Source organism: Mauremys reevesii, linkage group 1, assembly GCF_016161935.1.
Source record: "Mauremys reevesii isolate NIE-2019 linkage group 1, ASM1616193v1, whole genome shotgun sequence".
Classification (NCBI taxonomy): Eukaryota; Metazoa; Chordata; order Testudines; family Geoemydidae; genus Mauremys; species Mauremys reevesii.
Window position 1 is genome coordinate 12,834,809 of NC_052623.1, and position 24,822 is coordinate 12,859,630.

The following is a 24,822-nucleotide window of genomic DNA, read 5'->3' on the forward strand; positions in this document are numbered from 1 at the left end:
CAAGTCACCATACGGTTCTCCCAGTTATCACAAACCCAGCTATCTATCTATCAAATAATTCAATCTCCCATTACTAACACCTGCCTTTTCCTAGAAACTGGAGTTCCCTCCCCCGGAGTGGTAACCTCAGTGCGAGAGGCAACCCCAGCACCATCTGGAAGGAGGGTCCCAACTACAGGAATGTTTCCCATGCTCCCATTGACTGCTCTGCTTCCCTGGGCCATTCTTCCTCCTCAACAGCGCAGGGGCTGTCTGAGCGGAGGTGGGACAATTCTACAGTGTCCCGGAAAGCCTCATCAACATACCTTTCTGCCTCTCTTAGCTCCTCCAGTTCCTCCACCCTGGCCTCCAAAGTCCGTACATGGCTCTGAGGGCCAGGAGCTCCTTGCACCGACTGCACACATATGCCACCCGCCCACAGGGAGGTAGTCATACATGAAACACTCAGTGCAATAAACTGGATTGACCCCACTCTGCTGCTGGGCTTCTGCCTGCATTGTCTCCTAGTTAATGGAAGGGTGGGTTACAGAAAGAAGTTTTGAAATGTTGTTTGGCTTATAGGTTTTAAGGGGACTGCAGGGGAAGGGTTAGGACCGACAAGGGACTCCCGCTCCCCTCCCACTCCCTTTCCAAACTCCCTTGCGAAACTCCCTGTTAGCAGCCCCTGTTCGCAAAGCTCAAAGACATAGTGAAGGGTAGGAGAGATGTCCTGGAAGCCAAATTTAGGCTGCTAGGGAAGAGACTGAAATCCAGGACCTCTATGGTGGCATTCTCAGAAATGTTCCCAGTTCCACGTACAGGGCCGAGTAGGCAGGCAGAGCTTCAGAGTCTCAATGCGTGGATGAGACAATGGTGGTGAGAGGAGGGGTTCACGTTCATTAGGAACTGGGGAAACTTCTGGGATGGGAGGAGCCTATAGAGGAGAGATGGGCTCCACCTAAACCAAAGTGGAACCAGACTGCTGGCACTAAACATTAAAAAGGTTGTAGAGCAGTTTTTAAACTAGGAGATGGGGGAAAGCCGACTGCTGCAGAGGAGCATGTGGATCGGACACAGACTTCTCTTAGAGGAGAGTCTGATGATAGAGAATCTCCAGGTTATAGTCAGGAGCAGAGGACGGAAGAGGATAATGTAAGGGCTGGATCAGATGATAAACAGTCACATAAAAAAGAATCTGGCACATCAGAAAAGGGCAGACAAATAAACAGGGACAAGTTTTTAAAGTGCTTGTACACAAATGCTAGAAGTATAAATAATAAGATGGGTGAACTAGAGTGCCTGGTGATAAAGGAGGATATTGATATAATAGGCATCACAGAAACCTGGTGGACTAAGAGCAATCAATGAGACACAATCATTCCGGGGTACAAAATATATTGGAAGGACAGAACAGGTCATGCACGGGGAGGAGTGGCACTATATGTGAAAGAAAATGTAGATTCAAATGAAGTAAAAATCTGTAGCAAATCCACATGTTCCATAGAATCTCTATGGATAGAAATTTCAAAGGGCAGTATGGGTTAGTAGACTATTAAACACATGAGGAAACTGAGGTACAGAGAGGTGACTCATCCAGGCTCATGCAACAAGTCAGTGGCAGAGCTGCGACTGCACTGAGGTTTCCTGACTGCCCAGCCAGTGCTCTGCCCATTGGAACACACTGTCTCCTCGATAGTACATTATATTCCCTGAAAATAAATTCTGAATAAGGAAAGGAGAGCATTCACGACCCAGTACATTCAGACATCACAAGTCAGGCCTCCCAAATCATGAGATTCCAAGATTCACAGATCTTGCTTTCACAGATTCCAAGGCCAGAATGCTGTATCACACAGGCCAGAAAACTTCCCCAAAATCATTCCTACAGCAGATCTTTTAGAAAAACATCCCGTCTTGATTTAAAAGTTGTCAGTGATGGAGAATCCACTACAACCTTTGGTAAATTGCTCCAGTGATTAATTACTCTCACCAATATCAATGTATACCTTATTTCACCAAGGCTCTGTTCAAGATGGTTTCTCTCAGCCACAGTCTCCCAGCAAAAGGGTGACTGGCTCTCCCCTTGCTCAGGCTCTCTTCCAGGGGCCCAAAGGTGCTGGTGCTTTTGTTTTCTTAGGTGAAAGAATGTGGGGTTGTCTGCCTCTTTCTTTTCTAGTCCCTTGAGTCTTGGAAGCTGATTCTTCTAAAGCAGTGGTTGTCAACCAGGGGCACGGGTACACAGAGGTCTTCTAGGGAGCACATCAACTCCTGTCGATATTTGCCTAGTTTTACAGAAGGCTACATAACAAGCACTAATGAAATAAGTACAGGTTAAAATTTCATACCGACAAAAGGAGAAAGTCATCAATTTGTCAGTAGGAGTGTGCTGTGACAGTATTTTAGATCTGATTTTGTAAACAAGTCGTTTCTAAGTGAGGTGAAACTTGGGGCTACACAAGACAAATCAGACTCCTAAAAGGGGCACAGTAGACTGAAAATGTTATATCCTTGGGGGCAGCCGGATTAGGAAGAAATCACTTGAGGCCAGACAGCAGACAGCTAACAAAACTACCATTTTATTTACAGACACAGAGCTCACTCAACCGGCCAAAGCTGGCCGGGCTATCCCCTAATAATCTAACTCAGTTGCCATAGGAACAAAAACCATGACAACCAAATACACAACAGAAAAGGTTGAGAGTCACGGTTCTAAAGGATCCCCTCAAAGCAAAGTTTATCCAAGCTGTGAGGAAGGCGACCTGAAGTCTGGTGGTGAAGGCTCCGTGTGTAACCCACACACCTCCTGGGTGTGGTGTCCTGTCCTGTCAAGTGGCACCAAGCCCACTTAATGAGAGGGAGATAAAATGAGCCTGTGCTGCAGCCTTTTAGCTCATGCGGTAGAGATTCATGCGGTAAGTTCTAGGTTCAATCCCGCTTGCCACCAACGGGGGTCTGTCAATGTTACAAGTGGGGGCTTGTCTGGGATTTCAACCGGGAAGTCTCTGAGCTCGGGACGTGCTTCCTCAGCGAGGGGAAGTCTGTATCCCACACACCTCCTGGGGGTGGTGCTCTGTCCTATCTAGTGGCACCGAGACCATTTAGAGGCAGTTCAATGAGTCTGCTCTACAGCCCTCGCTAACAGCTGGTTGGCTCTTAGTTCATGCAGTTGAGGCTCATGCACTAAGCTCCAGAAGTCCCAGGTTGGATCCTGCCTGCCAACAACCAAGGTCTGTCAACATTATTCGTGCTCTTCTCCCTCCCCCTCCCCCCACTTGCATTTGCTGAGATGTAAATTGCTCTGTTCACTACCATCTCCTTCCCCTGCTGTCTTAATGCCCCTGTTTGCTGCTTATCTAAACCCCCATTCCTTTGTTTAGGACAGACCTCTTTAACAGTGTTTGCCTAGGAGGGGCTGTCAGGTTTTCACAAGTAATGTCGTACAGGGGGAACTCATAACTCTATGTAATGTTGCATCATGATCTGATTGACCAGAGAGTTGTTAGTTTTCAAATGGTACCTCACAATCATATTTCGTACAAAGATTATTACCATCACATGCAGAGTGTGACTAGAGGGTGCTTTGGGTCACATATGCTCAGTAGGGCATCTCCAAGGGTGGAGGGCCAATTCCACTCCCAAATTTTAAAAAAAGAGGGTGCCAACCTGTTCTGCCAGTTCAGCCAGCCCCAGAGAGAGACAGCCATATCGGAAGGGCGCTGAAGATCTCTGCCCCGAGGGCTGATGTTCGCAGGCCTGCTTTGGCTACCTGCAGCAAGCGGATAACTGCCAGGAGAAGGATCCCAGCCTATTCAAAGAACAGAGTGCTTGCGGCTTGGTCAGCTCAGGAGGGTGTGAGGACATAAATGCCAAATAAGCAGCGCATGCTTTCAATGCATAGGATTAGTGGCCCGTGTACCTTTCAGTACTGAAGAAATCTGTATGTTAGATACTGTTATTTTTCTTTGACTGGTATGTGCTGTATTGCTGTAATGATAAGAGCATGTTTCAATTTATGAGGCGTCTTAGTTAATCCACAGATTGTCGTCAACAGAAGGATTTTTTTTGTTTAGTCTGAGCAGCTTTACTACACTCTGGTGTCTTTCCTCCACATCAGAGCAACTCAGGGTACTGGCATCCCCAACCGTCCCAATTTGAAGATTTGTGTTGTTCTCCACAGGTGGGCATTCCACTGAGAGAACAGACTGAACCTGCTCACTGTCCCTGCAATACAATGGAATTATTACAGGTACGGGTGTAATCAAAGTTTGGTGGGTTACACTCAGGCCAGGCCCTTGACTCCGGCTCTTTAACAGAGCCCTGACTCTGCTCTCCCAGGAGCCCCTCTCTGCCTGAACACAGGTTCTCTTACAGGCCCAGCTCACTAGGTGACATCTACCCTGGCATCCCTGCCCATCTTGGCTAATAGCCATTGATGGACCTATCTTTCATGAAATTATCTAGTCTTTTTTGAACCCTCTTATAGTCTTGGCCTTCCCAACATTCTTTGGAAAGGAGTTGACTGTGCATTGTGTGAAGAAATACTTCCTTTTGTTTCTTTTCGACCTGCTGCCTATTCATTTCATGTGGTGACCCCTAGTTCTTCTGTTATGAGAAGGAGTAAATAACACTTCCTTATTTACTTTTTCCACACAAATCATGATTTTATAGACCTCTATCATATCCCCTGTAGTTGTCTTTTCTAAGATGAAAAGTCCCAGTCTTATTAATCTCTCCTCCTATGCAAGCTGTTCCACACCCCTAATCATTTTTGTTGCCCTTTTCTGAACCTTTTCCAATTCCAAGATATCTTTTTGGAGATGGGGAGACCACATCTGCATGCAGTATTCCTACGCTTTGGTTCCTATGGTTCAGCCAGTTACTGATCCATGAGAGGACCCTTCCTCTTATCCCATGACAGCTTCCTTTGCTTAAGAGCCTTTGCTGAGGGACCTTGTCAAAGGCTTTCTGAAAATCCCAGTATGTCAGTGCACTGCAAGGCCTTCAGTGGCTTTTAAACTTTCCCATGGGGACATCGGAGACATGGTCCAGTTAACTTGTGTTCAGGCCTAACAAGAACTCAGATGCAACCTGCTGTGAGAAACTCGTTTTAACAAGGATGCCCCTGTACCAGCACAGACCACAGGTCAACATGTGTAACTTCAATAACAATGGTATTGGAATAGCCCAAAATAACCGCTACAGGAATGTAGTGACTATGACCCCTTACTTCAAATGCATTGTGGCCTAGTGGATAGAGCACTAGATGGAACTCAGGAGACTTAAGTGCTAGTCCTGGCTCTGCTACTGTCTTGCTGGGTGACCTTGGGAAAGTCACTGCTCTTCTCTGTGCCTCAATTTCCCATCTCGAAAAGGGAGCTAATGCTACAGACCTCCTTTGTAAAGGGCTTTGAGATCTACTGATTGAACATGTTAGATAAGAGGTAGGGCTCTTTATTATCTTATGACATAGGGTGCTTTTCTTAAAGCGCCCACTGCTGGAGTCAAGTGATTTCTCTGAGAATCTCTGCTCTTTCTTTTAGTTTATTTGTTAGCCAATTTTAAGCCCTCGTGGTTGCAAAGAGAAGCTGGAGAACATGAATTGAGTGCACCCTAGCGGCTCAGACACCAGAAGGCAAATGAAGAGTTCCCCAGATGAATGTTTTGTGAAGATCTCATTATTCTGAAGCCAATCTCATGATTTTGGTGGGGCCCAGCTCATGGTGTTGGAATGCTTGGGCTGGCGATACCAGGAATGTTTTTCTGCACTGGTAGCACTAGAGAATCACTTCAGGGCTGCTTCTCACTTCAGGCTGGGAGATTCTGCCTCAGTCACAGGGGTTTTAGGAGTTCCCACAAGTAGGGAAAAAATGTCCCTTGCCTAAGGGCTTGAGAGTCATAGAGCTCAGAAAAGACCCAGGGTTTTCCTGGGAAACCTGATGCCCTCTCTCCTGTCTTATTCTGAGCCCAGCCCACTTGGGCAGTTGCCCCATCCCATCTCCTGATCTAAGGACAGCATTGACACCTCACAGACTAGAGGGAGATTGCAGGAGGGCAGCCCCAATGTGACCTAGAGATGACATCAGCGCCTGCCTGATGCCAGAGCAGCAACCTGCCCTCAGGTGTAGCCTGGGTACTTGTTGCTGTTTTGAGAGTGTCTGTGTTGAGAGTGTCTTAGTGCCTGAGCCTGGGGAAATGAGTTCACTCCTCCTCTATCTGCTCTTTGTTGTCTTTTATGCTGTGATCAGGCTCGCCAGATCTGAGGTAAGTGAGACTCCTAGAGAGATGGAAAGGCTGGATTGATGCCAGCTGAATGCAGGAACCAAACAAAAGTATTTTTCAATCAGCAGGCTCGGATCATCTCCACCCAAGAGTCCTCAAAGAGCTGGCTCAGGAGGTTATTGGCCCACTGACATTAATTTTTTAACCAATGTAGGATTCTGAGGAATTCCAGAAGGCTGGAAGTGTGCTAATGTTTTGTCAATATTCAAAAGCTATGGGAGGTTGGCCTGGCTTCTTATAGGCCAGTTAGCCTGAAATAATGGACAAACTGATATGGGATTCAATCAATAAAGAATTAAAGGATGGGAATATATTTAAAGCAGGTTAACAATGTTTTATGGAAGATGGGCCATATCAAACATAGATGTGACAAACTTAGACTTGTGTAAGGTGTTGTTTTTCATAGATTCCAAGGCAAGATGGGCCCATTGTGATCTTCTAGTCTGGCCGTCCTGTCTAGCACAGGCCAAAGAACTTCCCCACAATCATGCCTAGTGCATACCTTTTATTAAAATGTCCAATCTTGATTTTAGAAATCCCCAGTGATGGAGAATCAATCCACCATGACCTTGGTCAATTGTTCCAATGGTTAATTCCTCTCACTGTTAAAAATGGACGCCTTCTTTCCAGTCTGAATTTGTCTAGTTTCAACTTCCAGCCATTGGACCATGTTAGACCTTTCTCTGCTAGGTTGAAGAGCCCATTTGTAATGATTTCTTCCCCAGGTAGGTATTTATAGACTTTTCCTCAAACCACCCTTAACCTCTTTCAGCAACATTGACCGAGCTCCTAAAGTCTATCACTACAAGGCATGTGTTCTAATCCTTTAATCATTCTTATGGCTCTTCTCTGAACCCTCTGCAATTTATCAACATCCTTCCTGAATGTTAGACACCCGAACTGGACACAGGATTCCAGCAGTGGTTGCACCAGTGCCAAATACAGAGTTAAATAACCTCTCTCCTCCAACTTGAGATTCCCCTGTTTATGCATACAAGTACCGCAGGACATTTGGATTAAAAATTAGCACTCTACAATATCAATGGAGCACAGGTTAAATGGATTGAGAACAGGCTAATGGCTAACTGACAGATCTCAAAAAGTAATTGTCAAAGGGCTCATCGAAGGTGGGTGTTTCTAATGGGGCTCTGCAGGGATCAGTACTAGGTCTGATGCTATTCAATATTTTTTCAATGACTTGGAAGTAAATACAAAATTGCTGCTGATAAAAATGTACTGATGACACGAAGATTGGCAGAATGGTAAATAACGATGAGGACAGGGCAGTCATACAGAGAGTTCCGGAGAGTTTGTTTGGCAAATGGGGCCCATTCAAACAAAATGCATTTTCACACAGTCCAACACAGAGTTATACATCTGGGAACAAGGAGAGCCTATTCAGCTTTGGATTTCACGATCTTTAGTTTTGTATCATCTGCAAATCTGGCCACCTCACTGTTTCCCCCCTTTTCTAGATCATTTATGAAGATGTTGAACAACTCTGGTCCCAGTACAAATCCTTGGGGGACCTTGCTATTTATCTCTCTTCATAAACTCACCATTGATTCCTACCTTTGGTTTCCTATCTTTAAACCAGTTACTGGTCCATGTGAAGACCTTCCCTCTTATCCCATGACAACTTACTTTGCTTAAGAACCTTTGATGAGAGACCTTGTTAAAGGCTTTCTGAAAGTTCAGGTACACTATATCCACTGGATCGCCCTTGTCCACATGTTTCTTCACCCCTGTCACATTACACCCCATATTCTTCATAGAAATATTCTATGAATATGGCATAACTAAGGTATGTTTTATGAAAGATGGGTCATGTGAGATATCATTGGAAAGGTTCTGATTTACTGAATGGGATTATCCTATTTGTATGGATTTATCATTTCTGTATCTGAAGTTAGGAATATGGGCTCTGTATCAATTACAAAAGTGCTTGCACCAGGGGAATGCCCCCAAACAGTGGGCAATCAGCCTGGATGGGCCATTAGGAAGGACAATAGGACTTTGAAAATACTAATCTTCCTCCTTCCTGAGAAGTTTCCTGAGATGCTGCTTTGACACTGCAGGGTCATGTGATCATGTCACCTCATAGAATCATAGAATCCATAGAATATCAGGGTTGGAAGGGACCTCAGGAGGTATGTAGTTCAACCCCCTGCTCAAAGCAGGACCAATTCCCAACTAAATCATCCCAGCCAGGGCTTTGTCAAGCCTGCCCTTAAAAACCTCTAAGGAAGGAGATTCCACCACCTCCCTAGGGAACCTATTCTAGAGCTTCCCCACCCTCCTAGTGAAAAAGTTTTTTCCTAATATCCAACCTAAACCTCCCCCACTGTAATTTGAGACCATTGCTCCTTGTTCTGTCATCTGCTACCACTGAGAACAGTCTAGATCCATCCTCTTTGGAACCCCCTTTCAGATAGTTGAAAGCAGCTATCAAATCCTTCCCCCTGCCCCCATTCTTCTCTTCTGCAGACTAAACAATCTCCTTTCCCTCAGATGGGCATCATTTTGGACTGGTGGTATTTTTTCACTAGGAGGGCGTGGGGGGGTCAAACTGGGAGACAAAGGATTCCTGTCATAGCCAAATCCTATTTAAGGCTTAGAAGGGAGTTAATCTAGGTTCTTCTCCACCACTTCCCTGCCCCAAAAGGAAGACTGCTGAAAACACCTGGAGAAATAAAGGAAATAAACTGTTGGGGAGGAGGGCAGGGGCTGAGCCCAGGCGAGAAAGCTCTACCCTGTGAAAGGAATACCTGGCTAGTTAAGCTGCAAGCAGTGCGGTTTACCTTCAAGAAACTTTGCAGCTCCCAGGCAAGTGGGCTGAACTCATGCCAAACTGTTATTGTTGTGTTTTGGTGTAAAAGAGCTGCCGTTTAAGGATGATATTGGGGTTATATCAGCACTTGCTTGGGTGGATTTGGATAACCCATTCATGGCTTCACCACTCAGGAGTAGCATGGCCATCCCAAATGCATGCAGATAAAACCCCGATAGTATGCACTCCCTAAATATGTATCTAGGAAACACTGTTGTCCAGAGGTCGGATTTCTCCCCCAAGGTCTGAATTCCGTGCATGGTATCTGGGGTGAGTTGCATACCCTGCAATCCTAAAACCTGCAGAGTTTTGTCATCTCTGCAGGAGAGAGAACTTTGCAGGCTCTCTCCTTCAATGCTTATAAGCTCTGCAGGTTCCTGGTACCAACAATCCCTGTTTCTCCAACCCCTGGATTGTTCCAGTGACCCCTGTTATGGGTTGTGCTCTGTGCCCTATATTGTCTGCATCACAGGAAAGCACAATGCCTACCCATGAGGCCTCAGAGTGCAATACTCTCCCAGAAGGAAAAATTTCCACATGGCCCCACATGGCAATCACCTATGGCTCATTGTTCTCCCGGGTTTATTGAGGAGTTCTCTTCTAACCCTGCAGCTTTCTCTGTGTGTGGCAGGCTTCTCCGAGGAAGAGGAGGCCCAGAAAGACAAAAAAGAAAGTGAAAGGTAAGCAGCCCCTCACCCCACAGCTGCGGTGGCAGACCCCGGCACCATGCAAAGCAGAGAAATAGGGTCCATTCCCCCACCTGCCTCCCCTCTTCCTGCGAAGGCTCAGTCGTGCCCAGAGTCGTGCAGAGGCACTGGCTGGGGCTCCGTTCACAGGCTGCCTCTGAAATCTGGGGCAATAGGCTGCTAGGAAGCACAGGGTGCCCAAGCAGCTCAATGTCTCCTTTATGTCTCACTTCTGGCAGCTTTTGGGTGCTGTGAGGAAGAGCTGGAGGAGGCTTCTGCATCCCCAGGGACGTGGTAAGCAATGCCCCCCTCCATGAATCTGCAGTGGGTCAGTCCCCTCCTTTAGCGCCATGCAATTCATCCTCACCCAGGGGCAGTAGCCCGAGTAATCCCTCCCCTGCCCCGACCTATGTACCACGCTAGCAACTCTTCTCCTTTAGACTCCTGCAATTCATTCCCACCCAGCAGAAGTTGCCATCTCTAATCCACCCCCACGCCTCATACAGTGGGTCATTCCCTTCCTCGAGCATCATACGATTCATTTAACCTGGGGCAGTGGTGGTGGGGGGGGTAGATTGTGTTGATTGGACTGGACCATCCTCCCCTCCCAAGAGGGGGAGAAAATGTTTTCTGGGAGCAGCCCCGTACACTCCTGGGAGGTGAGGTGGAGCGGTCAGGAGGAAGGCTGGGCTTTCTGGTATGGTGAGTAGGGTGAAAGGGATCCAGCAGCACTTGTGTAACAGCCCCTCCTCCAGTCCCCCGGCATGGGTTCCCAGCAGGATTTGAATCCTGGATCTTTAGCTCCGCAGCATAAAGCACCCCTTAGAGCTGAAGAGGTAGCTGCATTAGTTGGCAGCTATAGTAATAATAAAGGTAAAGGTAATAATTGGAGATATACCAATCTCCTAGAACTGGAAGGGACCTTGAAAGATCATCTAGTCCAGCCCCCTGCCTTCACTAGCAGGACCATTTTTTGCCCCAGATTCCTAAGTAGCTTTCTTAAGGATTGAACTCACAACCCTAGGTCTAGCAGGTTAATGCTCAAACCACTGAACTATCCCTTCCCCCCAGTAAGCTGTTATCCTATGTTTTGATTAGCTTCTGTGGGGGGCACATGACACACACGCTGCCAGTAGGATACACTCTCACCTCCTCAGCACTAGCAGGGCTCACCTAACAATCCTGCTAACCCCAAACCAGAACATCCAAGGCCCGGGTATTGCAGGGGAGGAGGCTGCCTCAGTGGATAATGGGACAGGGAGCCTTTCGATGCCGCCCCTCTGGGTAAAAGAGGGCCTGAGGGCAGGGCCTGCACTCAGCTATCTGCTCTCTCTGTTCCACAGCTGCCCTGTGCCCCTGGAGAAGCTCCGCTTGGCTCAGCGCCTCAGGCTCGTTGAGAGGAGGCTACAGGACGTGGCCAGACACCTGGATGAAGTTCTGATACCGTAAGGCAACTAACCAGGGGACACCAGACTGGGGGCTGGGTGGTAGGGGAGAGTGAATGTAGAGAGGAGGGAGCAGGGAAAACCAGACACTCCAGGATCCTAAAATAACAGGGAAAAAGCCACTAGGAGGCTTTAGCTTCCAAGGTGAGATACCAGTGAAAGTGAGGTGAGGGATTATCAGAAATGAAATGCAGAGACTACAAGTTGGGGTTGTGAGTAGGATCAAATCCTTCTGCAGGGCAATATCTGCCAGCAGGCGACTGTCTAGAACCTGCCCGTGCTGTGTTTGAAGGAAAAAGAAATCCAATGACACCCTGCGAGGGGGTGTCCACTCCACACAGCACTGGAAGGGGCTCAGGTGGCCAGGCAGGTCCATGAACTCCACAGAGTACACCTGCAGGAAGAGCCGGGGAGCAGGGAATTGATCCCAAGCAGGCTCAGCTGGCAGGAACAGACGGGGCCTATAAAGCCAGGAAGCTGGCACCAGACAGGGGCTGCGGCTGGGAAAGGGCAGCCCCTCCCTGGGAAGAGGGGGAGTGTTTGGAGCTGGTGCACCCAGAGCAAGGAGGGAACCAGGAGCAGTAGGAAGCAGTCCAGGCTGGGAGAGGAAAGCCCAGAACTGCTGGGTTGAGGGTCCCTGGCCTGGACCCCAGTGTGAAGTGTGGGCCCAGGTTTCCCTACCAGCCCCCGAGGGCAAGGCATGGACCGGCGGGGCAGTGAACAGGAAAACTGTCTGGGTCAGTGTGGGAGTGACAGTGATCACATGCGACAATTGGAAGGGGCATTGACCTCGAGAGCTAATCCCCAGAGTAGGCACCAGACAAGCAGTGAATGGGACACCACGTGATACACCCCAAACATGAGTCATCAGTTGGGTTCAAATCCAGGACTTTCAGGACCATAGCACAGACCTCCACCACCGGAGAAACTCCATTAACTGGAAGCAATGGTAGGTTGTTAGCCTCTAGTGTATCAGCCATTAGAACAGGACAGTTTTCCAGTGGGTTAGAATGTAAGAACATCAGAACAGCCAGACTGGGTCAGAACAAAGGTTCATTTAGCCCAGTATCCTGTCTTCCAAAACTGGCCAATGCCAGTGCAGCAGAGGGAATGACCAGAACAGGGAATCATCAAATGATCCATCCCCTGTCGCCCATTCCCAGCTTCAGACAAACATAGACTATGGGCCACCATCCCTGCCCACCTTAGCTAATAGCCATTGATGAATTTATCTAGTTCCTTTTATAGTTTATAGTCTTGGCCTTCACAACATCCTCTGGCAAGGGTTACACACACATGCTCACATCTTCCTCCCCCAAACCAATTGTTGTTAGCTAATCTTTCTATTAAAATAGCAGTAGATCCCCGATCATGCTCAAGGCCCCATTGTGCTAGGTGCTGCACATGTGCGTGTGACGAAGGGGTTATCGTTCTAGAGAAAATGAGTGCCAGCTCCCCCTCTCAGTCCTTCGTCACCCAGCTGATGTTCTTGTGTCAGGGTGTGGTGTGCAATGCATGCCTAGGCACTGCCCCATTGCACTACTGTTGGAAGGCTGTGACCAAGCCCTGCCTTTGCTCAGCAGGGCCATGTCCCATCTGTCCCTGTCTGCTCTCTCCCACAGGCCAAGTGTGTCGGCATCTGGGATGAGACAGTTCTGCTATTCCTCCATGGAATCCACCACCTCTCCCCTCTGGAGTCCCAGCTCCTTTTCCCTGAGAGAAGCCTCCGTGACTTGGTCAGGGCCCCTCTGCAACACAAGAGAGACCATGACTGTCGCAAGCTGGGAAGGATCCACTCATCCCATCCAAGCCCAGCCTCTCCCCAGGCCCCCTGCCCACAGCAGACGAGACCAGCGAGAGCAGAACATAGGTCTGGACCAGATGTCAGCCCATGGCTCAGACTTCAACATCCGACAGAAGCATCTGCAGAGCCAACTGGGGGCTCCACAAACCCCCATCCCGGGGGAGCCATTGCTGGGTGAGCAGGACACCAAGCAGCAATGGGAATTCAACACAGATCGGCCCGAATGTGGATTTCCAGCAAAGGTCCCAAAGCCCCTGAGATCCGACACCAGGCCTCAGCATGCACAGGAGATCCAGGAGCCAGGCGTCTGCCCCTGGGGACCCCTGCCCCAAAAGGCCCACAGGATCATGGCATCCCCTGATGCCATCCTGGCCAGGTTTGTGCCCACGGCGGGGGTCAAGCTGCAGGATCACGTGGCTCAGAAATGCTCGGAGATCCAAAGGAAGGCTTTTCCTAAGGTCGTGAGAGAGTCGCACAGAGATGCTCCCCTCCTGAGAGAGACTGCCCTGCCTGGGCCACTCCGCCCCCCTAGGGAGCCAGGCAAGCACAGGACAGCGGCATTCCCAACGATGGGACAACAGCCTGCCCACCCCATCGAACTCCACATAAGGCGTGAGCATCTCATCATGCAGAGGGGGCTGCTCACCCTGGATCCAGAGCCCCCGGCAAAGCTCCCTCACGCCGTCCAAGCCAGGGAAGCCAGTGTGGAGTTCAGTGAGATGGAGACCGATTTCCTGCAGACAGGAGGCAAAGCACAAGCTCCTCTTCTTCCACACGTCCTCCAACGCCAGTGGAAGATACCACCATGGAGACGGGCAGGAATGATACCGCGGCAGGAAACCAGACTAACCCAGATCGCTGCACTCTGCCAGCAGGGATGGATCTGACATCGCCACCTCCAGGAACCACAATAGCAGAGAAGACACTCGAAGCGACACTCCAGATTTATAGGAGCGAGTTGAGAAAGCCCCTTACCAGTGTGTGTGACAGCAAAGGGACTGAAGAGAAGCTGGAGCTGCACATGGAGAGGAAGGTTACCTTGGGAGAAGGCTCCTGCCTGGGGCCAGGGGCACAGGCAGGTGAGGGCAGGGCAGATCTTCCCAGGACCCAATGCCACCAGGTTGCCCCAGAGGCCCCAGGCTCTGAGCAGCTAACAAGATCCACCCTTGACTCTCTCATTGCTGGGCAGGCTGCACACGACCTGCAGATCAAGCACCTGACGGAAATGTTGAGCAGCTCCCGCCCCTTGGTGGCCCAGGTATCAGTTTGCCAGCAGTGCCGCAAGGCACATCCAGGAAAGATGAAGGGTAAGAAAACTCAGAAGGAGACATCTGCTGAGCTGCATGGTCTTCGAGACATCATGGATTCACATGGGTTCGATGGAACTGTGAATTCAAAGCTCTCCAGGGACCAGCCGCCAATCAAAATCTGCAAGAAGTGCAGTAAGCTTCGATGGAAGAGACAAGCTGGCTCTGCAGGTGCTGACTTGCCCAGAAGATCCCATGGAATTCCACAGCGATGGACTCCAGGAGACTCCTCAGCATCTGACATCAACCACAGCAAGATGGGAGTGCTGTGGCTCCTTCCAGCAGACAAGAGCAAGGCGCAGGATGGCATGGGGAAAACGGCTCCCACCAGGCAACCAAAGATGGTGTCCGTTGCTACGAGTACAACAGAGCTTTTGCAAGCTGGGGAGAAAGCAACTGGGAGTCCTGACGGTTCTCCCCCAAAGTCACCAAAGGCCTCCAGAGCTAGGACACCATCCCCTTCAAGGAGAAAAGTTCTCAAACAGATGTTAATGCGCCTGAAGCAAATCTTCAGCAAGCTTCAAAACAAAGTGAAGTCCCGAATGTCGAAGGACTTTTGTTCCAGAACACCCGACACTAAATTTACAAAGCCACCCTTTTGGAAGGAAAGGGCCTCCAAGGGTGTCCGGTTTCCATACTACTGAATCCCACCCTGCCAGCAGGCCCAGTAACAGAAGGGGCCCACAAATTCCAACATCTCCCTATCATCCAGTGGGTCAGGTAAGCATGGGCTAAAGTGGCTGAGAAGAATGGCTTGTTGTCCTGGGACACAGAGACTGATGTATAAGAGACTCTCCTTGGGGTATCACATTTAAACCCAGATTCCAAGATGAAGGGGGGCCTGGGGGTTTGGATGAGATTGAGGGTGTGGCTAGCTCACTGGATTTGTTACTTTACCTCCTGTGGTTCAAGAATCAATCCTTCCTTCAAGAAGAGCTGATACTAAATTTACAAAGCCCCCCTTTTGGAAGGCAAGGGCCTCTAAGAGTGTCCAGTAGTACTATTAGGGCCCTACCGTCAATCAAACCCAAACCAGCCCCGTGAACCCTAAAACCCCGCCCCTCGACTCCTTAAGCCCCGCCCACCTCTCAGCAGCAGCCCCACCCATGGGGGTATTACTTCTGGGGTCAAGGTGGACACATGACTGGAAGCAAAGTGTGTCATGTGACCCCTCTAAGAACTCCTCTCGCTGCCCTCTACCAATCAGGAGGGGTTTCATCCCCATAGGCCTGCCCCAAGAGGTGATTTGACCAATCAGCGGTGTTCCAAGATGGGGGGACCCATCCAGATGTGGCTCGTGTGACCCCTCTAAGAACTCCTCCCAATGCTCTCTACCAATTGCGATGAGTTTCGGCTGCATAGGACCACCCCCAGAGCAGATTTGACCAATCGGTGGTGTTCCAGGGCGGGGTGACCCACCCAGATGAGGGTCGTGTCACCCTTCTGAGAACTCCTCCCAGCGCCCTCTGCCAATCAGAGCACAACACTATCACCCCATAAGTCCCAGTGCCGGGGCAGAAGAGGCCATCTTTTACCAAGGATGCGTGCTTTAGAAATCATGGAAACATGGACTCCTTCACCACCTCGGTGAGCACTTTGGACTTTGTTTTAGCCCCGAGGGCCTTTGACTTGTGTGGAGAAGCGCTACATCAGCGACAGTTCCCACGAGGGCTCTTTGACTCAGCCGTTGATGGATACGCCGGAACCCGAAACCCAAACTCTCGTGAGGCACCCCAATGAGCATGAAGGCCTCTCATTGTTCGCCCCACTAGAGGTGGAAGGCGAACACAGCTCGGTTGAGTCATCGGAGGACAAGGTGAATGGAAAAGACATTGCGCAGGTAAATGAATGATGAAGAAGTGACTGTTGATGATGGGGTGTAATGGGGTTAGGAACCGGGGGTGGGGGGGTTGTGTATGTTTAAAAACAAGCAGTGGGAACTTACACTGTTTCTTTTCTGAAAATCTCTCAACAGCTTGATGATGCCTTTCTAGAGGACCCGCAGGCCCTGGACAGCGTTACATCAAGCAGCGAAGATGAACTGGCCTCTCCTTGTTTTTGCTCAATGCCGATACAAATTGTTGAAGAGGACTCCGAGGATGACAGCTATGAGGAGTTTATGAGGCTTGGCATGGAACTAACTGAGCCAAGGCCACGTCGTGAGAATAAAAAAGTCATGTGGTCTATTGTATGTGTTGCTGTTTATGCTGTCCTTAATCACTGCCTTAGGGAAAAGCTTTCTGAAGATTGTGAGGGCCGTGTCATAGAAGTGCCAGCCCAACGGCGCCATGACTGTGTGACTTGGACTTCAGTAGATATAAACTGCAAGCTCCGGGGCCTGTGTGCTGAGCTGTATTTGGAAAGCTTAATAAACACTGTTCTTGCCATAGGTTATGCTATGCAATGTCTGTGCCTAACCCAAGAACATTTAGCGTAAGGGGTGATCTTGATAAATGCTGTGCAATTTAGTGCAGACCCTGACCGTGTTTTAAAGAAAATGACCAAACCGGAAGATGCCTGTGTCACATTATTGACTTGAACTGGGACAGTATAGAACATGGTTGCAACCATGGTCCTGTAGTGGCACCAAATCTTATGTAAAGGGGGTCAAATAAGGGGTCTAAGACCAGGTTATGGGTTGCTGGTTATGATTATGCTGTCTGGGTGCGTGTGTCATTTTGTAGTTGAAGTTATGAATATTGGCTCTATCCTGTCTGTATTTCAAACTTATGCTATGCTTCTGGGTGACATCCCAATCGAGTTGATGTTAGCTCCTCCTAGCCTGCTTGATGGCCCATTAAGGACCATCAGCTACACAACTGACCCATTGAGAGAAGGCAGATGCGCCTTGAAAGTCAGCAAAGTATGCAGGGACTTGTCCATATGACTCCAAACTCCATTTTGCTTGTAATTTTCCACATTAAGGACAAAGAGGTGTTCTTACACCTGGAAAAGACTATAAAAGGCTGATGCCTCATCTCCATCTTGTCTTCAATCCTGTTTCTTACCTCTGGAGGGACTTTGCTACAAACTGAAGCTCTGAACAAAGAACTGATGTCCCATCCCAGCTGGGGATGTACTCCAGAGACTTCATTTAAACCTGCAGTTTATTCTATCACTGCTACAAGCCTGAACCAAGAACTTTGCCATTACTGTATGTAATTGATTCCATTTAACCAATTCTAGCTCTCATCTGTATCTTTTTCCTTTTATGAATAAACCTTTAGATTTGATAGATTCATAGATTCTAGGACTGAAAGGGACCTCGAGAGGTCATCGTGTCCAGTCCTCTGCCCTCATGGCAGGACCAAATACTGTCTAGACCAGCCCTGATAGACATTTATCTAACCTACTCTTAAATATCTCCAGAGATGGAGATTTCACAACCTCCCTAGGCAATTTATTCCAGTGTTTAACCACCTTGACAGTTAGGAACTTTTTCCTAATGTCCAATCTAAACCTCCCTTGCTGCAGTTTAAGCCCATTGCTTCTTGTTTATTCTTAGAGGCTAACTAAGGTGGACAAGTTTTCTTCCTCCTCCTTATGACACCCTTTTAGATACCTGAAAACTGCTATCATGTCCCCTCTCAGTCTTCTCTTTTCCAAACTAAACAAACCCATTTCTTTCAGCCTTCCTTCATAGGTCATGTTCTCAAGACCTTTAATCATTCTTGTTGCTCTTCTCTGGACCCTCTCCAATTTCTCCACTCTTTCAGTACCTGTTTCCCCTCAATTACAAGGTTTCATCCTGTGAGTTTATCGACGATGAAACCGCGTGTGTGTCTTGGAAGCATGCAAAAGACCGGTACTCTGTCTCGGGCAATACCAACATCTTCATAGCCTGTTTCACCACCGCTTATGCCTGCTTAGAACTATACAACCTCCTAGAGAGGTTGCAAGAGTGGTGCCTGTACCACGACACTGTCTTAGTGATATTTGTGAAAAGGAAGAGTGAGTGGAATCCCCCTCTGGGGGATTATTTAGGGGCAACAACCGGTGTTATTTTAAACCATCTCCGTAAGCCATTTTCCATACCTTCAAAGAATTTGAAGGGTTAACATCAGCGGGTCTGGTCTGTATAGTTCTGTGAAACTCTGGTTGTAACTCTTTAAAGTCAGGTAACACATCAATGTAGCAAAAGGTATTATGGGCTGTAAAATAATTCCACATCCTAGTTCTTAAAGTTCTGTTAAATCGCTCTACAACCCCTGCTTTGACTTCATTATTACTAACAAGATGGTGAACTCCATGCCACTTTAATAATCTGCTTAAAGGTTTGTTTAAAAATTCTTTCCCCCGATCGGTTTGTAATTTTTGAGACACGCGAACTTTGCTGAAAATAGCTTGAAAGACCTTGGATACTTCAACACCCGTCTTGTCTTTTAGGCCTAAGGCCCAGGCATATTTGGATAGAGTGTCTATCACTATTAAGATGTACTTAAAACGGCTGCTGCATTTGGAGAACCGGTGCATATCCACCAAATTTGCCTGCCATTGCACATCCACATCTGAAACAATGGTCTTGTTTCTTTTAAAACGTATTCGAGCCGGTTTGTGTAAAGTGAAAAAAGAACAGGAGGACTTGTGGCACTTTAGAGACTAACAAATTTATTTGAGCATAAGCTTTTGTGGGCTACAACCCACTTCATCGGATGCATGCAGTGGAAAATACAGTAGGAAGATCTATAGATATACAAATATACACAGAGAACATGAAACAATGGGTGTTACCATACACCCTGTCAGGAGAGTGATCAGTTAAGGTGAGCTATTATCAGCAGGAGAGAAAAAGAACTGTTTGTAGTGGTAATGAAAATGGCCCATTTCCAGCAATTGACAAGAAGATGTGAGGAACTGTAGTGGGGGGAAAAATAAGCATGGGGAAATAGTTTTACTTTGTGTAATGGCCCATCCACTCCCAGTCTTTATTCAAGCCTAATTTAATGGTGTCCAATTTGCAAATTAATTCCAATTCAGCAGTCTCTTGTTGGAGTCTGTTTTTGAAGGGTTTTTTTTGTAATATTGTGACTTTTAGGTCTGTAATCAAGTGGCCAGGGAGACTGAATTGTTCTCCGACTGGTTTTTTAATGTTATAATTCTTGACGTCTGATTTGTGTCCATTTATTCTTTTACGTAGAGACTGTCCGGTTTGGCCAAAGTACATGGCAGAGGGGCATTGCTGGCACATGATGGCATATATCACATTGGTAGATGTGCAGGTGAATGAGCCTCTGATAGTGTGGCTGATGTGATGAGGTCCTATGATGGTGTCCCCTCAATAGATCTGTGAACAGAGTTGGCAACAGGCTTTGTTGCAAGGATAGGTTCCTGGGTTAGTGTTTTTGTTGTGTGGTTGCTGTAGGTTTGGGGGCTGTCTGTAAGAGCGGACTGGCCTGTCTCCCAAGATCTGTGAGAGTGAGGGATTGTCCTTTAGGATAGGTTGTAGATCCTTGATGATGTGCTGGAGAGATTTTAGTTGGGGGCAGTGGCGGATTAACAAATTTGCCGCCCCTAGGCCCTCAAAAATTGCTGCGCACCCCCCCACGCACCAGCTCACCTACCCTCCCCCACGGCAAGCCCGGGAGGGAGGGGGGAGAAGGGGAGTTGTGGCGCGTTCGGGGAATGGCGGCGGTGGAGCGGAGATGATCTGGGGCGGGGAGCGGTTCCCACCCCCACCCCCGGTTTACTCCCCGCACCCGCGGGCTGCAGCTCACCTCTGCTCCACCTCCTCTGAGTGCACCACTACTCACTTCTCCCTCCCTCCCAGTGCTTTCGCGTGGCAAGCCTGGGAGGGAGGTGGAAGGAGGGAAGTGCGGTGCGCCTGGGGGACAAGGTGGGCCAGGGATTTGGAGAAGGGGCAGAGTTGGGGAGGGGGGTGAGCAAATTTGCCACCCTAGGACTAGGCTTTGTTGGCCTAGGCGATAATACACCGCTGGTTGGGGGCTGAAGGTGATGGCTAGTGGCGTTCTGTTACTTTCTTTGTTGAGCCTGTGCTGTAGTAGGTGACTTCTGGGTACTCTTCTGGCTCTGTCAATCTGTTTCTTCACTTCAGCAGGTGGGGATTGTAGTTGTAAGAACGCTTGACAGAGATCTTGTAGGTGTTTGTCTCTGTCTGAGGGGTTGGAGCAAATGCGATTGTATCGTAGAGCTTGGCTGTAGACAATGGGTTGAGTGGTGTGGTCTGGATGAAAGCTGGAGGCATGTAGGTAAGTATAGTGGTCAGTAGGTTTCCAGTATAGGGTGGTGTTTAGGTGGCCATCGTTTACTAGTGCTGTAGTGTCTAGGAAGTGGATCTCTTGTGTGGAATGGTCCAGGCTGAGGTTGATGGTGGGATGGAAATGTGTAAAGTGTAAGTGTCCTTCTCTGAAAGCCAAACTGTTACCTGTCTTCTATTTAAAGTTTTACTATGCTTTCTGGCCACTTGAGAAAGAGGGTTCACCCCGCCGATGCTCCCTACTTCCCCGGCAATGTAATATATTTTCTTTAACAGAGCTGCCTGTGTAGAAATGACTGTTACTGGTACTGTCTTTTACTAACACAAATATGAAGGGGGACACATTCATATTGACACATTTAAATAAATAAGTTTCATTAATTGCCTGCTTTAACACGACTTTTTACAGCCGCCTGTAAAAATGGACACCACGACCCCTACCATAAGGGAGTCTGAGCTGGTTCATTCTTCCATTTTGTCCTTTTCCGGATTTTCCTCTTGAGATCTGTGTCTCAGACATGAGCAAAAACAGCTGATGCACGTAGTGGTGAGCTGGAGCCAGTTCCCACTGGTTCGCAGGAACTGGTTGTTAAATTTAGAAACCCTTTTAGAACCGGTTGTTCCAGGAAAACCAGTTCTAAAGCAGCTTTTAAATTTAACTAAAGCTTGGGCAGCTATCCACCCGGCCCCCGGCCCCAGCTCACTTCCCTCTCCTCCCCTGAACACTCCGCCCTCCTTCTCCTCCCCCTCCCCTGCTTCCCGCGAATCAGATGTTCGCGAGAAGCCTGAAACAAGCAGCAGGCAGGTAAGCTGGGGGCAGGCGTGAGGAGGGCTCCAGAGAGGCATGGCACAGCCCAGTCCGGCTCAGGCCGAGCGGCTTCCTCTGGCCTCGCCCCCGGCCTGCCCCTGGCTGAGCTCCCCTGCTCAGTCCTGGCCAAGCTCTGGCCCCAGTGGCATCGGCCCGGCTCGGGTCCCGCTGCGCCGGTGCCGGTCCCGGCCATGCGGCTGCGGCTCGGCTCGGGCCCCGGGCCCGTGGTGCCGGTCACGACCGAGTGGCTCCTGCCCGGACCTCGCGGCACCGGCACCGGTCCCGGTCCCGGATGAGCGGATCCGTCCGCTGCTGAGTGGCTCCAGGTAGCGCGGTAAGGGGGCAGGGACCGGGTGTTGGAAGAGGGCAGGGGAGTTTGGTGGGTTGTGGGGGAGTGGATAGGGATTGGGGTGGTCAGAGGGCAGGGAACAGGGGGATTGAATGGAGGCAAGGGTTCGGGGGGGCAGTCAAGAAGGAGCAGGGGTTGGATGGGGTGGTGGGGGGCAGGAACAGAGAGTAGGTGTGGTTGGATGGGGCAGGGGTCCCAAGGGGCCCTCAGAAATCAGAGGAGGGGTTGGATGGGGCGGCAGGGGACAGTCAGGGGACAGGGAAGGGGGGTGGATGGGGCAGGGGTCCCGGCGGGCATCAAGGAAAATGGGGTGTTGGATGGGGCATGACCCCCGGGTGGGCACGACCCCCTCGTGGGGTGAGGAGGAGAGAACCTGTTGTTAATATTTTGGCAGCTCATCACTGCTCCCACGAGACTACCGATGTCAGTTCTCAAAGGCCTCTAGAAAGGCATCGTCGAGCTGTTGAGAGATTTTCAGAAAAGAAACAGTGTAAGCACCCCACTGCTTGTTTTTAGATTTACACAACCTCCCGGTTCCTAACTTCATTACACTCCATCATCAACCGTCACTTCTTAATCATTCATTTACCTGAGCGACATCTTTTTTGTTCACATTGTCCTCTGGTGACTCCCCTGAGCTGCGTTCGTCTTCCACCTCTAGGGAGGTGGACAACGAGAGGCCTTCATGCTCATCGGGTTGCCTCACAAGGGTTTGGGTTTCAGGTTCTGGCGTATCCATCAACGGCTGAGTCTAAGGGCCCTCGTCGGAACTGTCGCTCGTGTAGCGCTTTCTCCACACAAGTCCAAAGGCCCTCGGGGCTAACACAAAGTCTGAAGTTCTCACCAGGGCGGTGAAGGAGTCCATGTTTACATGATTTCTAAAGCACGTGTTCATGGTAAAAGATGGCCTCTTCTGCCCCGATTGCTGGGATTTATGGGGTGATAGTGTCGCGCGCTGATTGGCAGAGGGCACTGGGACGAGTTCTTAGATGGGTGACATGACCCTCTTCTGGGCAGGTCACCCCAGCCTGGAACACCACTGATTGGTCAAATCTGCTCTCAGGGTGGAACTGTGTTGCTGAAACCCATCGTGATTCGCAGAGGGCAGTGGAGGAGTTCTTAGAGGGGTCACACGAACCACTTCCGGATGGGTCACCATGCCCCGGAACACCCCTGATCGGACAAATCTCCTCTCAGGTTGGGCCAACGGGGAAGAAACCCCTCCTGATTGGTAGAGGGCAGTGGGAGGAGTTCTTAGAGGGGTCACATGACACACTTTGCTTCCGGTCGTGTGTCCTCCTTGACCCCGGAAGTAATATTCCCCATGGGTGGGACTTCCAGTGACAGTTGGCCGGAGCTTAAGAGGTCAAGGGACAGGGTTTAAGCGGCCAAGGGGAGGGGTTGGGTTTGATTGATGGTAGGTCCCTTATACTATTTCCGGTTTCCATACTACTGAATCCCATCCTGCCAGTGTGCCCATTAACAGAAGGGGCCCACTAATTCCACCATCTCCCTGGCAACCAGCAGGCCTTGTAAGCATAGGCCCAAGTGGCTGAGAACAATGGCTTGTTGTCTTGTGACACAGAGACTGATGATGTTATTGACTGTGATGTCCGAACAAACCAGCTTTATGACGTCCTGGTGTAGGCAGTAGGAATGGGAGAGGACATTGGCTCGAAAGAATCGGAACTGTTTCAGGAGAAAGGGGAGTGGAAATATTACTGCCACTGCTCTTAGCATAAACACCAGTCCCATCTTGGCTATTCTCGGCAGGGTTAAGATGGAGGCATATCTCAGCGGGTTACAGATTGCGATGAAGCGGACAAATGCCATCAACAAGAGCACAGGATTCAATTAATTGCAGAGAGTGGATGAAGAACATCTGGGCAAAACAAGCATCAAGGCTGATCTCTCTAGAGTTAAATAAGAATAGGCCCGGTATCGTCGGCATGCTGGCTATCAATAAGCCAAAGTCTGTGAGGGCCAACATGGAAAGGAAAATGTACATGGGCTCATGGAGGATTGGATCTGTTTTTATAATGAACAGAATGACTGAATTTCCTACTATCGAAATTTCATACATGAAGCAGAAGAGGACAGAGACCCAGAGATGGACGTCTTCCTGCCCAGGTATCCCAGTGAGAAGGAACACTGCAGGTGTGAATTTGGTGTCATTGACAGCTGACATACCATACTGGGCAGGTCCGAGAAGTTTTGAACTTTCCTTCCTGAATGGAAAAAGAACAGGAATGTAGATGATATTTAAGGAGACATCTTTCTGCTCTGAGTGCAAATCTAGGATTCCCAGAAGCTCAAGGAAGATCAGTAAAAACATAGATTTGGATTTACACCCCCAATAGGATATGCCAATAGGAAGATAGGCACTGCCAGACTGTTTCAGACCTGCAGTCCCTCTAGCCCAGTAAGCAGTTACACATGCGTCAGGGGAAGATGGAAGAATCCCTGCAATAGGGAGCTATGAGATTGACTGCTCCAAGGGAAAGTTTCCCCCAGGCACCCACTAGTTAGACATATTTTGTGGTGTAAATCCAGTCCCTCTTTGAATCCTGCTAATCCCTTGGCCCCATTGATATCTTGTGGATCAGAGTTCCACAGCCTACTTGAGCACTGGGTGAGTTTGCAATAATGACATTCACACAGACACCCTTTCTGGCCCTCAACTTCAAAGTGTGGCCCATTGTATCATGACAGGTGTGTACACATATGGCAAGTGCATGGTGAAAATGGTCATTGTGTTTATCTGTCCTGCATTTAAGTTATTCATAAACGTGTTTCATTGCCTCATTATATACATTATGTTTTTATTTTCTCTGCTCCTGTGAGTTCAAATTATGCCGCTGCCTCTTTGCAGCACATGGGATAAATTTTCAGGGTATGGTTCTGAATTCAATAACGGCATCGCTCCAGCCACATTGCGCGGTAGCCCAGGGCCCAGTCTGTGAGTGGGAGAATGGCGGGATTTCACCCCATGAGAAAGGAGGCTACAGAGCCTGACATTTGGCCCTCAGAAACCAGAGAAGGGAAAGAGATGAACATAGCCCTGTAATTCTGAGGGGTTTCTTCAGGGCAGAAGTGCTGGAGCCTTCAGCCAGTCAGGAAA

The 24,822-nt window shown here is 49.0% G+C and overlaps 1 protein-coding gene and 1 long non-coding RNA gene across 2 annotated transcripts; both read left to right on the plus strand.

Moving 5' to 3' along the window:
- The first annotated feature begins 2,676 nt into the window (after positions 1 to 2,676).
- Positions 2,677 to 9,742, plus strand: LOC120398640. The gene is made up of 3 exons (XR_005594592.1): positions 2,677 to 2,891; positions 4,157 to 4,225; positions 9,720 to 9,742. It is a non-coding gene; the product is annotated as an uncharacterized LOC120398640 (long non-coding RNA).
- A 14-nt stretch (positions 9,743 to 9,756) lies between these two features.
- On the plus strand, positions 9,757 to 23,348 carry LOC120401932. Its single transcript, XM_039532220.1, has 4 exons — positions 9,757 to 9,768; positions 11,118 to 11,219; positions 12,842 to 13,770; positions 23,287 to 23,348. The coding sequence occupies exons 3-4, from the start codon at positions 12,864 to 12,866 to the stop codon at positions 23,346 to 23,348; spliced, it is 969 nt and encodes a 322-aa protein (XP_039388154.1). The 5' UTR covers positions 9,757 to 9,768; positions 11,118 to 11,219; positions 12,842 to 12,863.
- Positions 23,349 to 24,822: the final 1,474 nt, after the last annotated feature.

Bases quoted from the DNA above. Each gene is read 5' to 3' on its own strand.
- LOC120401932 (XM_039532220.1), top strand. From the start codon at position 12,864: ATGAGACAGTTCTGCTATTCCTCCATGGAATCCACCACCTCTCCCCTC. The intron at 13,771-23,286 runs GCAAAGCACAAG...CTTGTGACACAG, and splicing joins CGATTTCCTGCAGACAGGAG to AGACTGATGATGTTATTGAC.